At 38.5% G+C, this 17,208-nt stretch overlaps 2 protein-coding genes across 2 annotated transcripts in view; one reads left to right on the top strand and one right to left on the bottom strand.

Annotated features, from left to right (window-relative positions):
- LOC126470553 (putative hydroxypyruvate isomerase) overlaps window positions 1-3,246 on the bottom strand; it is a 42,618-nt gene extending 39,372 nt beyond the window's left edge. The window contains exon 1 of the mRNA XM_050098490.1: window positions 2,162-3,246. Coding sequence (XP_049954447.1) covers window positions 2,162-2,357 — 196 coding nt within the window. The 5' untranslated portion in view covers window positions 2,358-3,246. The remainder of the gene's footprint in view (window positions 1-2,161) is intronic.
- Window positions 3,191-17,208, top strand: part of LOC126470552 (5'-AMP-activated protein kinase catalytic subunit alpha-2) — a 184,753-nt gene continuing 170,735 nt past the window's right edge. The window contains exon 1 of the mRNA XM_050098489.1: window positions 3,191-3,487. Within this exon, the coding sequence (XP_049954446.1) occupies window positions 3,385-3,487 (103 nt within the window). The 5' untranslated portion in view covers window positions 3,191-3,384. The remainder of the gene's footprint in view (window positions 3,488-17,208) is intronic.

Raw genomic sequence — 17,208 nt, 5'->3', positions numbered from 1 at the left:
GAAATTCATAAGTGCATCATTACATTCTGTGAGATGTGATGATAAAATGTCTCTCATACAATTTATGAAGATGTTCGGTCTTTATTTCTGAGTATGTTATGTGTCACTTTTGTGGCAACAATATGAGGTTGATGAGAGTTCTATGTTGATTTTGCCAGAGGCTTTCGTTGGTAAGTAATTTTTGATTTTTTGGTTTCATTCATTCTATAGTAATTGTTTTGTGTGTTCTGTATTTATGATAGGTCAGTTGTTTCAATTGATGTAGCGAATATGGGGCATTTGTGTTTTTGAGTTGTTGGGGTTTTGGTTCCACTATTCGGAGTTAGAGGTGGTGGTCTTTTGGTATCGACTGCTGCAGTTGAGCTATATAGGTCATGGGAAATGTCCAATTCCCCTTTTTCAGGGTTGTTGGTGTTGGTGTTTTGGCATCACTATCTGCAGGTGCACTATATAGGTCAAGGAAAATGTCTGATGCCTGTGGTTTTGTTGGTGTAACAAAATGCTGTAATTTAATTTTTTTATACTATTTGTTTTCAAATGGTGCAGTGTTTTTGTATTGTTGTATATATAGCTTGTTCCTTCCCTAAACACCTAATTTTCTGCAGCTGTCCAGTTAGATTCATTTTATATTTGGAGTGGGACGCTACTGGAACATTTTTATTTTTCATCATTTTTTTTTCTGTTTTCCGTCTTTCCCTTAGCTGCTGTGAATTCATGGAGGTATCTACCATCTATGCATAGATGGTACACACCTCCATGAATTTTTATTTTTGTTTACATTTGCTGGCATGTGTGTGTAGTGACATCATTGGCGCCATTTCGTATAAACTGGAAGTAGCAGTAACCACCATACTGATGACTGAATGGGTGTAACCAGAGGGATGGAATCAGACGCTTCTGCAATGCCCCACACTTGTAGCTTACTTAGTGTCATTGCAAATCTTGGGGAGAGACAAATCTGTAAGTTGACGTATTTTGCAAGTTTTCATTCAATAATGTCATATTAAATAACGTTCTGGGGCAACTCATCTTTAAGAAAGAAAGTTTTCATTGTGAGAAACGTTCTGTAAGAATAATATGTGGTGCTCACCCACAATCATCTTGTAGACATCTGTTTAAGGAGTTGGGCATCCTGACAACTGTTTCACAGTATATCTACTCCCTCACAAAGTTTGTTGAAAACAGCCCACTACAGTTCAAAAGGAACAATAAGGTACAAAATTACAGTGCCAGAAGGAAAAATGACATTCATTACACCAGATTAAAGTTGTCTTTAGCACAAAACGGGGTGCAAAACACTGCAACAAAAGTTTTTGATCACTTGCCCAGTGATATAAAACGTCTAACAGACAGCGACATATAATTTGATAGCAAAATGAGAAAGTTTCCCCTTGACAACTCATTCTAGTCCATACAACAACATCTATTATTGAAATGTGTAAAAGGTGGGGGGTAGGAATTACTAAGTCACATTCGTATATCTTTTAACAAACTTAGAAATGTTCAGAATGTAATCATATGTATAAATTAATTTGCGATGTGAATGTAAAATGACTTGTTCCACATTGTTATAATCCACTGTGCAAAACTAACTCTGTGATCACTTGTTTCATACTTTTTGTTGCGAAAAATTTAATCATTTGATGACTTAAAAGACACATCAAGGCGGATGTCTTATACAAATCATATATGTATAACTTGATTTCTAGTGAACTTGGGCCATTGTGGATCGGCTTCTGTTTGTCATAGCCTGCCATTATACTGGGCGAAACATCGTTAGAAATGTAGGCTCTCTTTTTCTGAATAATTAGAAAGGTTACTTTCGTTATGTATATGCTGGGTTGAAGCACAGTGTATTGTACAACAGCCATTTTATATAAACTTAGGGCACTTTGTAACATTCATGAAAGTTTTTATGTTTTATGAATAGGTTTATTTCATTACACAAACTTCGTTTGTGAGATCTGATGTTACCGTAAGTTACAACGTTCTGATGCTTAAAAACTAGACACTGTCATCATGTAACTAAGTGAGCATACAACGTTTTAGTGAAGCCATGTAATGGTATACGCCTAGACTGGAAAACCTAATTATGCAATTAACCTATTAACTATAATTTTTAAACTAAATCTACAGCAATAATTTTTTTAATACTGCTTACCGGGAAATACATTTATTAAGATCTGGTCGACACCGGCACTTTCTTTTGCTGAAATAACTTCTTCCAGGGGATATTCATACGGAAAAGCACATTCCACAGCACGAAAACCAGCTTCCTTAGCTAAAGCGTATCGTTCGATAAGTGATGTAGTTTCTTGAAACATGAAGCTGAGATTTGCACACACCCTGAGAGTCATTTTCGCGAATATACTTCCAAGTACTGTCTGTACACAACTAACTACAGGAAAACAGAATACGACTAATACAACTCGGCCTGTTATCACTGCCTTACGCAACACTCTTCTAGATCTACATTTCACAGTACCGCGTTCAGTCACTTCTACATGTCCCAGAAGTAGGTGTCGACAAACTTATCCTTGTGAGAATGATAGTTGGAATAAAACTACAAATCGGTATTTGTTGTTATTAGTGGCCACTAACATACAAACTTCAATACTACACGTCTTTATCGTTTCATGCGGACCGTACTCGATTTGAAAATGTAAATAAAACAAAGATAGTACTTTTAGTGTGACGCATCAGTTTGTTTTTATGGTACCGAAGGAGATAAACACCACCTTTAGCGTTCGCGTGATTTCCAGACTGTGTGATTACTGGCATAGTGACACCAGAAAAATTTGCACCTTGTATTGTATGGCCGCATATTTTTTTATTACGAGCCCAATACCATATCTATGTGCGTCTATTATATACGTTTGCTATACTGCTTTGGTACTTTCTTGATGACACATCTTGTGAAAATGCGATCACCGTTTTAAGCTACTGGGCAGGAGGTCAAGAGCAGAAAAAAGTATTAGCGAGCCCTACTTCCACACACGCACACAAAAAATTTTAAATGATTTATAAAGTGGTATATCATATTTGTGTCCTTTGTCTAGGCTTTGCTTCACAATAATTCTTCCATAGTGACACCCGTGCACCGACTATCGCTCGTGTCGTGGTAATTCAATAATTCATTATTCGTATTTTGTAGTAAAGCAATAATAACAGTGGAAAGTCGTACAAGGTAATTAACTAACAATGAAGACATCAGAGCTGAAGAACATCGAATCTAGCGCGACACAAACAAAACCGCAACGAAGAAAGCATGGCTGAACCACAAGGTCACGTGACTCCAATCCGACAATTAATGTAGCATCACTGCCGAATGATCATTTATTTACATCAATGGTCCAGTTGTATTTGTAAACTGATGTTAAAATCATGGGAGAGAAAGGACAACAATCAACCCAGCAGCCTATCGTTAAGATAGGACATTACACTTTAGGACAGACATTAGGAGTTGGGACCTTCGGTAAAGTGAAAAGTAAGTTTGCTACTTTGCTGTATGTGACAGCTGAGAATAACCTATTTTGAATCGCAAATTTATGTTTTAGAGTTTCGATTTTTAAAGTTCTTTTGCACTGAAATTAATAAACTGTTCATCATTTACATTCGTTTATAATTTCTGTACTAGTTTAATTTACAGTAGGTTATGCACTGTTTTGTTTACATTTCAAGGTTGTTCATGTTGGCTACTTTTATTTGTTATTTTTTTTATCCAGCTACACAACTGCGACGGTGACACAGTGCTACGGAATGCCTTGTAACGTACACAGAAATTGTTGAAAGAAAAAAAGAGAAAAAAAAACGCAACATAGTTATATAATATCACACGTTCTGTTTAATATAAAATTGAAAACTAAATTAATAAATGCCGACATCCTCCCAGTACATTTATTTCCGTATTAAGTTTGCTGTCAACAATCAATCACAGTTGTGAAACGACAGTAACATTCGTAAATATATAATAACGGGAGAGATTATTTATCCTAATCATCACTTAACCTTAGTGTGACACACAAAATACTGAGCTAGTCAGAAACAGAAATCTCTGGAAGTGAGTTCCATGGATCATTTCCATGTACATTCACATTGAAAATTAAGTTGTAATTATGGCTACATTCTAACATTCATAAGTTTGTTTATAAAATCTACAGATTCCTATCCGCCACGGGTTACACATTATCCTAGTAGAAATTCTTCTATCGAATAGAAGGAGTTGTCAAGGAGAAACTTTTTCAGTTTTTTTTATTTTTTTTTTTCAAATTTTACATTGCTGTCTGTCAGGCATTTTATATCACTGGTTAAAGTTATCAAAACTTTTAATTGTGGCATTATGCACCCCTTGTGCTAAAGAGAACTTTAATGTGGAGTAGTGAATGTAATTTTTCTTTCTGGCACTGTATGTACATCATTGTTCCATTTGAACTGCAGTGGATTGTTTACGACAAACTTCATGAAGGAATAAATATAATGTGAAGCAATAGTCAGAATGCTCAACTACTTAAGCAGATGCCCATAAGATGATTGTGGGTGGGCACCACATACTCTTACAACATATTTTTGCACTATGAAGACTTCCTTTCTTAAAGATGAGCTGCCCAGAATATTACTCCATATGATCTTTCTTTTTGTGTTCCAATGTTTTCATCTGAGTGCACTTGCAACCTACTTACTCAATTATTTGCTAGATGTATTCCAGTCTCTGTCTTCCCCTACATTTTTTACCCTCTACAGCTGCCTCTTGTGCCATGAAAATTATTCCCTGATGTCTTAACAGCTGTCCTAATAATATGACATTATTGAGTGAAAATAATGCAAAACATGTCAACTTACTGTCTTGTCTCTCCCCAAGATTTGCAATGATTCTATGTGCAAATATGGCTGAACTAAGTTGTTTTAGGAGCTCCAAAATGTGCTTGTCCAGTTCAAATTCTCATCACTATAGACACCTAAAAATTTTGAACTTGTAATCCTATTTATTATTTCCTCATTACACTTATCTTTACTACAGTATCTCTAGATACAGAATGTGCCGTGTTTTTGTAAAATTGAGGATGAGACCATTCACAGAGACTTTACTGGTCTTATACAGATATGATTTTATGTATGAAGAGTGAATCTGCTTTTCTGAAATTGTGTCATTTCATTTGTACCTGCACCTGGGTTTCAGGCTGGATCTCCCATTTACGTACAATGCTGAGGTGCTATTCCAGAACATGGAAAGCCTCGGCAGTTCTGTTTGTCTGTAAGGGGGAATTTAAAGTAGACTGGGGTGGCAGTAAGTTGGTTGGTTTAAAAGGAGGGAAAGGGACCAAATTGCTTAGTCATCGGTCCCAGGTGGCACTGAGAATTTGGATCGATTAGCAAGGTGTGCGAGGGTAATCTGTGCAGTTACGTGAACCACTCTGCAAGGTGGCTTAGTGGCTAACACACCTGCCTAGTAAGCAGGAGACACGGATTCGATTCCCGACCTTGGTACAAATTTTCCCTCACTGCTTCAGTCTATATACGTAAAATCATGTATGTATGAGACCAGTAAGGTCTATGAAACTTTGTTATTTCACCAATAATTTGTTTGTATGTAAACTCCACATTGTAATTATATTTATGTCTCCAGTGAAACTCCATATTTTCCAACTGTAGTCTGATATTACCCACTGATGTAAAGAATCCCGTATACAGTAAACGTAACCTCAAACACAAACTGGGATTAGTATTTGCTTGTCAACACCTACTCCACAGGGACATTTCAGAATGTGTATTAATAATGTGCCTTTTGTGTGTGTGACTGAACGTAGTTAAGTATAAATTAAAAAAGGCATTAAAGACTTATGTAAATGGTAGATTAATTAAAGTGTTTGACACCGCCTTGTCAAGTCTTGACCTGACTGTCACTTCTGAGCTTAACCAAGACCTCGAGCTATGCTTCTGAGCAAAGTGTCACCACATCGAAAAAAATCATATTTCTCATTCATTGGCTACCCCAGCTCTCAACCAAACAGTCACTTTCCAACATAACATGGGCATGAGGCTATGCTACACATCAGTCTGTCAACAATCTACAATCCAAAAATCAATATAAATGCAAAAGAAATAATTTTACTGTTCTATTATTTTTTCTTTGTTTGCACGTTTATGACATCACATCCCCCCCCATGAACCATGGACCTTGCCGTTGGTGGGGAGGCTTGCGTGCCTCAGCGATACAGATAGCCGTACCGTAGGTGCAACCACAACGGAGGGGTATCTGTTGAGAGGCCAGACAAACGTGTGGTTCCTGAAGAGGGGCAGCAGCCTTTTCAGTAGTTGCAAGGGCAACAGTCTGGATGATTGACTGATCTGGCCTTGTAACAATAACCAATACGGCCTTGCTGTGCTGGTACTGCGGACGGCTGAAAGCAAGGGGAAACTACAGCCGTAATTTTTCCCGAGGGCATGCAGCTTTACTGTATGATTACATGATGATGGCGTCCTCTTGGGTAAAATATTCCGGAGGTAAAATAGTCCCCCCATTCGGATCTCCGGGCGGGGACTACTCAAGAGGATGTCGTTATCAGGAGAAAGAAAACTGGCGTTCTACGGATCGGAGCGTGGAATGTCAGATCCCTTAATCGGGCAGGTAGGTTAGAAAATTTAAAAAGGGAAATGGATAGGTTGAAGTTAGATATAGTGGGAATTAGTGAAGTTCGGTGGCTGGAGGAACAAGACTTCTGGTCAGGTGACTACAGGGTTATAAACACAAAATCAAATAGGGGTAATGCAGGAGTAGGTTTAATAATGAATAGGAAAATAGGAATGCGGGTAAGCTACTACACACAGCATAGTGAACGCATTATTGTGGCCAAGATAGATACGAAGCCCACACCTACTACAGTAGTACAAGTTTATATGCCAACTAGCTCTGCAGATGACGAAGAAATTGAAGAAATGTATGATGAAATAAAAGAAATTATTCAGATTGTGAAGGGAGACGAAAATTTAATAGTCATGGGTGACTGGAATTCGAGTGTAGGAAAAGGGAGAGAAGGAAACATAGTCGGTGAATATGGATTGGGGGACAGAAATGAAAGAGGAAGCCGCCTTGTAGAATTTTGCACAGAGCACAACATAATCATAACTAACACTTGGTTTAAGAATCATGAAAGAAGGTTGTATACATGGAAGAACCCTGGAGATACTAAAAGGTATCAGATAGATTATATAATGGTAAGACAGAGATTTAGGAACCAGGTTTTAAATTGTAAGACATTTCCAGGGGCAGATGTGGACTCTGACCACAATCTATTGGTTATGACCTGTAGATTAAAACTGAAGAAACTGCAAAAAGGTGGGAATTTAAGGACATGGGACCTGGATAAACTAAAAGAATCAGAGGTTGTACAGAGCTTCAGGGAGAGCATAAGGGAGCAATTGACAGGAATGGGGGAAATAAATACAGTGGAAGAAGAATGGGTAGCTTTGAGGGATGAAGTAGTGAAGGCAGCAGAGGATCAAGTAGGTAAAAAGACGAGGGCTAGTAGAAATCCTTGGGTAACAGAAGAAATACTGAATTTAATTGATGAAAGGAGAAAATATAAAAATGCAGTAAGTGAAACAGGCAAAAAGGAATACAAAAGTCTCAAAAATGAGATCGACAGGAAGTGCAAAATGGCTAAGCAGGGATGGCTAGAGGACAAATGTAAGGATGTAGAGGCCTATCTCACTAGGGGTAAGATAGATACCGCCTACAGGAAAATTAAAGAGACATTTGGAGATAAGAGAATGACTTGTATGAATATCAAGAGCTCAGATGGAAACCCAGTTGTAAGCAAAGAAGGGAAAGCAGAAAGGTGGAAGTAGTATATAGAGGGTCTATACAAGGGCGATGTACTTGAGGACAATATTATGGAAATGGAAGAGGATGTAGATGAAGATGATACTGCGTGAAGAGTTTGACAGAGCACTGAAAGACCTGAGTCGAAACAAGGCCCCCGGAGTAGACAGTATTCCATTGGAACTTCTGACGGCCGTGGGGGAGCCAGTCCTGACAAAACTCTACCATCTGGTGAGCAAGATGTATGAAAAAGGCGAAATACCCTCAGACTTCAAGAAGAATATAATAATTCCAATCCCAAAGAAAGCAGGTGTTGACAGATGTGAAAATTACTGAACTATCAGCTTAATAAGTCACAGCTGCAAAATACTAACACGAATTCTTTACAGACGAATGAAAAACTAGTAGAAGCCAACTTCAGGGAAGATCAGTTTGGATTCCGTAGAAACACTGGAACACGTGAGGCAATACTGACCTTACGACTTATCTTAGAAGAAAGATTAAGGAAAGGCAAACCTACGTTTCTAGCATTTGTAGACTTAGAGAGAGCTTTTGACAATGTTGACTGGAATACTCTCTTTCAAATTCTAAAGGTGGCAGGGGTAAAATACAGGGAGCGAAAGGCTATTTACAATTTGTACAGAAACCAGATGGCAGTTATAAGAGTCGAGGGACATGAAAGGGAAGCAGTGGTTGGGAAGGGAGTAAAACAGGGTTGTAGCCTCTCCCTGATGTTGTTCAATCTGTATATTGAGCAAGCAGTAAAGGAAACAAAAGAAAAATTCGGAGTAGGTATTAAAATTCATGGAGAAGAAATAAAAACTTTGAGGTTCGCCGATGACATTGTAATTCTGTCAGAGACAGCAAAGGACTTGGAAGAGCAGTTGAACAGAATGGACAGTGTCTTGAAAGGAGGATATAAGATGAACATCAACAAAAGCAAAACAAGGATAATGGAATGTAGTCTAATTAAGTCGGGTGATGCTGAGGGAATTAGATTAGGAAATGAGGCACTTAAAGTAGTAAAGGAGTTTTGCTATTTGGGGAGCAAAATAACTGATGATGGTCGAAGTAGAGAGGATATAAAATGTAGGCTGGCAATGGCAAGGAAAGCGTTTCTGAAGAAGAGAAATTTGTTAACATCCAGTATTGATTTAAGTGTCAGGAATTCATTTCTGAAAGTATTCGTATGGAGTGTAGCCATGTATGGAAGTGAAACATGGACGATAAATAGTTTGGACAAGAAGAGAATAGAAGCTTTCGAAATGTGGTGCTACAGAAGAATGCTGAAGATTAGATGGGTAGATCACATAACTAATGAGGAAGTATTGAATAGGATTGGGGAGAAGAGAAGTTTGTGGCACAACTTGACCAGAAGAAGGGATCGGCTGGTAGGACATGTTCTGAGGCATCAAGGGATCACCAATTTAGTATTGGAGGGCAGCATGGAGGGTAAAAATCGTAGAGGGAGACCAAGAGATGAATACACAAAGCAGACTCAGAAGGATGTAGGTTGCAGTAGGTACTGGGAGATGAAAAAGCTTGCACAGGATAGAGTAGCATGGAGAGCTGCATCAAACCAGTCTCAGGACTGAAGACCACAACAACAACATACCACATTGTCATTATTTTACTGGACCAGACAGACATCTGATATTGGTAGATTGAGTTGACTCTAAATGGTCATCATGCAGCCATGTTTCTCATTGAGAAAGTGTATTATAATTGCAAACTTACACCTGCCACATCATGGTAAGAGATCATAGCTATGATCCCTGGAACATGCAAATAACTAAGAAAGATATAATGGGATGAATAACTGTGTATTACAAGTATCAGTATAGGGGTTATTCTGTTGATGATGATCCTCTCTTAATTTTATTTTTATGAAGAGATTCAAGAGTGGATATCACAGGTTTAGGTAATAGAGAAATGATTGCATATGTGAATCATGGTTTTGTTTATGTAGCTGTCACTATTGTGAGGTTTTGGTTATCTGCTCCACAGATTTATGTTCCACTTGAAAAGCTTTGCTCTTCTGTCTGAAGAACTGGTGTGTGGGGACACTTTTAATTTGCTTTTGGTAGTATCTATTCTGATAAAGGTGTGCTACATACACTTTGCACCATTAATTGATATTACTTTATGCATTTGCTGGTATCTATGTTTCACCACACTTATCAAGTAAACCAGTCATCAATCCGAAGATTACCAAACGAGGTGGCGCAATGGTTAGCCCGATGCGCTCGCATGCGGTAGGACGACAATTGAAACCTGCGTCCAGGCATACTGATTTAGATTTTCCGTGATTTCCCTAAATTGCTTCAACCAAATGCAGGGAAGGTTTCTGTGAAATGGTATGGCTGACTTCGTTCCCCATCCTTCCCTAATCTGATGGGACTGATGGCCTTGCTGTTTGGTCCCCTACCCCCAATCAGCCAACCAACCAACCAATCTGAAAACTGTTTGAAAATCACAGTGCTTTACAAGGCACAGTCCTGTTGGGGGTGGTATGCTGTTGGATTCCTCTGACCTTTGAACTGACTTACCAGTCACTTATTGAAGGACTTACAGTTTGATGTGGATTCCTGAGCATGGAGCACATTACCTTCATGGTTTGGAATCCATGTTAAACTGTAGGCCACATATAACTGGCTGGGTAAGTCAATTCAAAGTTTGGCCCACTTACCAGTGGCATTCTAATGAGATCCCCTCATGGGAATGCAGAATCTGTAGCAGAAATAAGTTGATAGAGGAGCAGGAGTGTAAGATCTATGCCCTTCTGGTGCAGTTTCAAGATGCAAAGGAAGAGCTAGATAGGTTGAAGAGGGTGAAGGATGCTGGGGAATGGGAACTGACAGTTGGTAAGAAGGCAGCTAAGAGGAGGAGATACTCAGACTGTTGTACTTTATGTATATGCAATAGATTTGACCAACTGTCTGAGTTGAGTGGCGAGGAAACTCTGTAGGTGTAGGAAACATGCAGCAGTCCTCAGCAGTTAGGAAGCCGAAGTCAGTTGCAAATTCTAACAGAAAGAAGGAGGTTCTGCTGCTAGGTATTTAACATGGTGGAGGTGTGGGCCAGCAGTTGCAGTAAGTGTTGGTGAGTGAGTACCAGGTCACCAGCATTGTGAAGCCAAGTGCAAGGTTGACTCAGGTGATTGACAGCATAGGGGAGCTATGTAAGAATTTTACGAAAGAGGATCAGATGGTTATTGTGGGTGGAGCAGGGAATAGTCTTGATAGGGATGGGGAATATGATGTAGTTGGTGACCTAGTCAAGATAGCTACTCAAACTGGTAGAACTAATGTGCACTTTATGCAACTGTTTCAGCATCATGATCGGCCTCACCTTAATGCTGCTGTTAGGAGTGTTAACATGGGGCTGGGGAAGGCACTGATGACGGAGGGCATGGGTCACATTGCCGTGGTGCCAGTTGAATCTATGAGTAGATCAGGTTTCGCTAGGCATGGCCTGCACCTCAGTAGGTATGGGAAGGGGAGGTTGGCAAATCTTATAGGTGACAGCGTAGTGGGTGGTGGTGGTGGGATCACTCGTGGAAAAATTCCTGTAGTAGTTGGTGTTAGAGCTGCACCTTTTTTAGAGTGAAGTCAGCTGATAGGTGTACCTGCTTAAATGAAGCCCCTCTAACAAAGGAATCACCTTCAGAGGAGGTCAGGTATCCAAGTAGAGAAGGAATTAACATATTTCATCAAAATATAACAGGTATTAGAGATAAAGTTAGTGAACTGCTTACATATGTTGACTCTGACATTATTGGTATTTGGAGCACCACTTAAATAATTTGACGATTCAGAGGCTTCCTTTACCAGGTCAGATTAGCTGACTGTTTGTCAAGGAGTTCTTTGTGAAGTGGGGGAGTGGCCATGTATGATTCTTGGTTCACTTATAGGAAGTACCAAAAATTAGTTATATGTGGTGACTTGAATATTAATTTTGTATATGATTATGCAAGAAAAAGGATGTTGGTAGATCTACTAAACTCATATGATCAGATGCAGACTGCATTTTTTCCAACCAGGGTGCAGGGGAACACAGCCCTAGACAATATTTTTATTCATTCTTCATTACTAGATGGGCATTCTGTTAGTAAAAGGGTGAATGGCCTTTCAAACCATGATGCACAAGTTTTAACACTAAAAGACGTCTGTAGTCAAACAAATGTTACATATAATTACAAACTATGTAGGAAAGCTAATCCAATGGCAATAGAGAGTTTTTTTAAATCTCATTAAGGAACAAGAGTGGCAGGATGTCTATAGTGCCAATAACATAGATGACAAATATGATGCTTTCCTAAACACATTTCTCATGTTCTTTGAGAGTTTCTTTCTATTAGAAGTTCTAAACAGGGTACTAGCAGTATAAGGCAGCCTGGGTGGCTGACTAGTGGGGTAAGGGTATCATGTAGAACAAAGTGGGAATTATATCAAAATGTTAGAAGTAATCACAATCAAGCTACATAGCCCATTTCAACAATACTCTAAGGTGCTTAAAAATGTTATTAGGAAGGCAAAGAGTATGTGGTATGCAAATAGAATATCTAATTCACATGATAAAATTAAAACCATACAGTCAGCTGTGATGGAAGTGTCTGGTAAACAGCACAAGGTCAACGATATAGAGTCAGTACATAGTAAAAATATTTCTGTTACTGATAAGTCAGGTATATGTACAGTATTTAACAATCATTTTCTGAGCATTGCTTATGAATTAAATAAAAACTTAGCTTCTATAGGGAATCAAATAACTCTCTTGGAAAATGTCTTTCTGAGGTTGATGTCTGAAATACTCCTCTGTGATACTGACAAGAGGGAGATTGAGTCAATAATTAAGTAACTGAAGACTAAGGACTCTCATGGATGTGATGGAGTGCCTAGCAGAATATTAAAGTACTGTGCTGGACATGTTAACCCTGTACTCGGCCATATTTGGAAACTTTCCTTTAAGAAAAGTCAGTTTCCTAAACGATTAAAGTACGTAGTAGTGAAGCCACTTTATAAAAAGGGACAAAGGGATAATGTAGGCAATTTTAGACCTATTTTTTGCCATCAGTGTTTGCTAAAGTTATTGAAAAGGCTGTGCATGTAAGGATAATCGATCATTTCATAGCACATAATTTGCTATCAGATGTACAGTTCAGCTTTAGAAGTGGATTAACAACTGAAAGTGGTATATTCTCTTTTCTCTGTGAGGTTATGGACAGATTAAACAAAATATTACGAGCTCTGGGCATATTTTTTGACTTAACTAACGTGTTTGATTGTGTTGATCACAATATATCGCTTCAGAAGTTGGACCATTATGGAATACGATGAGTAGCTCACAATTGGTTCATCTACTACTTTAACAGCAGACTGCAAAAGGTCATTATTCACAGTGTTGAGAATGGCTGCGATGTGGGGTGTGAGTGGGGTACAGTCGAATGGGGGTGCCCCAGGGTTCAGTGTTGCGGCCACTCCTGTTCCTTATTCATATAAATGATATGCTCCCTAGTATTACAGGTAATTCTAAAATATTTATGTTTGCCGATGACACCAGCTTGGTAGTAAAGGATGTTGTGTGCAACACTGGCTCTGTTTGAAATAGTGCAGTTCATGACATAAGTTCATGGCTTGTAGAAAATAAAGTAACACAAAATCACAGTAAGACTCAAGTTTTTACAGTTTCTAACACACAGTTCAACAAAACCCGACATCTTAATTTCACAGAATGAACATATGATTAATGAAACTGAACACTGCAAATTTATAGGTGTTCAGATAGATAGTAAAAGCCCACAGGATAGCGTTCAAAGACTTAATGCTGCAATTTTTGCTATTCGAAAGGTGTCTGAAGTAAGTGATCGTTTGACATGAAAATTAGTCTACTTTGCTTATTTTCATTCACTTATGTCATATGGTATTATATTTTGAGTTAACTCGTCCCATTCTCAGAGGATATTTTTGGCTCAGAAACGGGCAGTTCGCAGTTTGCGAACCTCTTGTCGACTCCTGTTTACTAGTCTCGGTATTCTGACAGTGGCCTCTCAATGTATATATTCTTTACTATTGTTTCTTGTTATCAATATCATCTTATTCCCAAGAATTAGCAGGTTTTACTCAGTTAATACTAGGCAGAAATCCATTCTACATTTGGATCGCGCTTCCTTAACTCTTGTGCAGAAAAGTGTGCAGGATACGGCTGCATCCATATTCAATAAGCTACTACAAGAATTCAAAAATCTTGGCAGTAATCCACCCATTTTCAAGTTGAAACTGAAGAGTTTCCTCATGGGGCAGGGCACTCCTATTCTGTCAAGGAGTTCCTTGAAAAATTAAACTGATTCCTACGTTGTATTGTTGATTGCATTTGCTTGAACTTATCACTTGACTTTTTTTGGGTTCATAAGTATTTTGTTTTGTCTGTTATTACTGTTATGTTGTAATTTCATGTACTGACACGTTCCATGACCTTGGAGTTTTGCTCCTCAGTTTGGTCCTACGGAACTAGACGTGTAAATAAATAAATAAACCAGCCAATAAATTGAAATTGCTTATTTAAAATCAAGGTCTACTGTGATTTCAGTCTTATTGTGATAGTATATTGACATGAGTAATTGCAGTATATTGCACACTTTTTTCATCTGTCAGATATGACAGTTTATGTTTGTTGAAAGGGTGATGTCATGTGTTTTGATGAATTACAGCATAGATCCAAGGAGAAAAATGTGTGTCTACATTATGATATTTGTTGGCATTTAGATTTTTGACTTATGTTTGCTATAGGTAAATAAAGTTGGTCCAATTTTTTTGCTGTTGCTGTTTGTTACTGCACTGTTAAGTAAAAATTATTCGCCACCATCTTAAATAAGTGTTTTATTAAATATACTGACTGTTACCATAGTTGTTTGCATTGCTAAATATTGCAATACCATTTATCTTGTTGTCCTCTGACCATTTTGTGTAATGGCATTGGATATGTTAAATACATTACAGAAATATTTGCATGTAGTAACAATACATATGAAAATTACATTACAGCAATTTTCTATGTAGTCTGCAAAACACTTTCATCAATGCAGGGCTATCAGTGAAGAGTCCAGACAAAGCTGTGTTTTCTGAAGAGTTGCAGCAGATTTTTCAGTAGTTACGGTAGCAATAGTTTGGTTGAGATAGTGATCTGCCTTTTCCATTAGCCAACATCACCTTGCTACATTGATACTGCAAATGGCTGAAAGCAAGTGGAAACTAGAGCTACTATTTTTCCTAAGGGCACACTGCTCTGTTGTATAGCTTAATGATGATGGCATCTTGGATAAAATATTCCAGAGGTAAGATTTACATAAGATGGAAGACTGGAATTTGATAGTAGGAAAGAGAAGGAAAAATATTAGAACCTGTGCTGGGGGAGGGACTAAACAGAAGAGTTATAGGATAAAATTTTGCATGGACTACAAGTTAATCATTGGTAACACTTGGTTTTAGAATCATAGAATAAGGTTGTAGACTATAGGCAAAAGAAAGAGACTTTGAGACCAGAAGGTTTCAGATAGGTTATATAAAGGTATGGTAGGGATTTTGAAACCAGATTTTAAATTTGCAAAACATTTCCAGTGGCAGATGTGGACTGTGGCCATATTTTATTGGTGTGGCCTCAGATTTAAACTTTTTGTTTTTTAAAAAAGCTCTCAATCTAATAGAAATGTTGGATAACACACGAGATATTGAATTTAATTGATGAAGGAAAAAAAGGAAGTAACTGGAGCAGGCAAAAGTGAATTCAGAAGTCTGAAATATGGTATTGACAAAAACTGTGAAATCGCTGAGGCTGTAAAGGATGTGCAAATAGATGACATTTGTAAGAAAGTTAGAGAGACTTTTGGAGAATAGAGCAACACCTGTATGAATATCAAGAGCTCAGATGCAAGCCACTATGAAGCAAAGATGGAGAAGAAAATGTGGAAGGAATATATAAAAGTGATATTCAAGGCAAATGAACTTGAAGTCAGTAACACAGAAAGGAAAGAGAAAGCAAATGAGAAGAATTTGACAGAGTACTGAAAAACCTAAGTTGAAACAAGGCCTCCGGGGTAGAGAGCATTCTGTCAGAATTATTGAGGTCCTTGGCAGAGCCGGCCACGATGAAACTATTTCACCTGATGTGCAAGCTATATGAGACAGGTGAAATGACAAAGACTACAGAAAGAGTGTAACAATTGTAATGCAGACGAAGGCAGGTGCTGACAGGTGTGAATATTACCAAACTATCACTTTAATAAGTCATGGTTACGAAATACAGAAACGAATTACACTGCCTGGAAAAAAAAGGAAAAAAAGTGAAGCACCCAGAAGACGTGGTTGGATGTTAGTGTAACTTTGTGCACATACTCACCATTGGGGGTATGTAAATGATTAGAATTGCAATTCTCTCTGACAGATAGAAAGGTTGCCAAGTGGATCAATATTGTTTGCATTTAGTGTTGTTACTAGGCCTGGTAGTGTACATAAACGGTGTGAACAGTGTCAGATGTTGAGGGATCACTGTGAAGAACATGGATATGGTGCATACTCATGTGAACAGTGTCAGATGTTGAGGGATCACTGTGAAAAACATGGATATGGTGCAAACTCGTCTGAACCGTGTCAGATGTTGAGGGATCACTGTGAAAAACATGGATATGGTGCATACACATGTGAGGCATCATTATCAGCATCTGAGAGAATTTCAAAGGGGCCTCATTGTATGTCTCCACTTGGCTGACTGGTAGACTAGTGAATTATTCAGTCTTGTGAGGCATTCAGCCTTGTGCACATCAAGTGCATCGTAACCTCTGTACATCTGCATCTAATACACACAAACAAGTAATAGACTCCTTGGAGCATTCTGTGTCTTTCTGCACGATTAATTGGCAGTTGGACTAGTGAATTATGCTGGCAATACCACAGCACAAAGGTCCACATTTGAAGTGATTGGGAAACATGGACTGCCAATGAATGACATAGCATCGTGTTCAGTGATGAATTGCAATTCTGCACTACCCTGAATAACTATTGTTGGTGAATATGTGGGGCAACCTGTAGAGGGGTCCCATTCTTCCAATATTCTGTCGAGACACAGTGTTTACTCGTGGTGTCATTGTATGAGGAGGCACTGGGTATGACTTCAGGTCATGACTGGTAATGATTGAGGGAACTGTGGTGGCACAACAGTATGTAATGGACATCCTGCATCCTTATGCGTTACCTCTCATGCGACAGCATCATGGTGCCTGTTTTCATCAGGACTTCACATGTGCACACATAGTACAGGTGTCTCCATACTACCTGTATGATGTTGAGATACTCTTTTGGCCAGCAAGATCCGCAGATCTGTCCCTGAAGGTACAT

Source organism: Schistocerca serialis, chromosome 3 (genome assembly GCF_023864345.2).
Source record: "Schistocerca serialis cubense isolate TAMUIC-IGC-003099 chromosome 3, iqSchSeri2.2, whole genome shotgun sequence".
NCBI classification, from domain to species: domain Eukaryota; kingdom Metazoa; phylum Arthropoda; class Insecta; order Orthoptera; family Acrididae; genus Schistocerca; species Schistocerca serialis.
The sequence above is the reverse complement of the archived record's forward strand: the minus strand, read 5'-3'. Positions and strand labels throughout refer to the sequence as shown.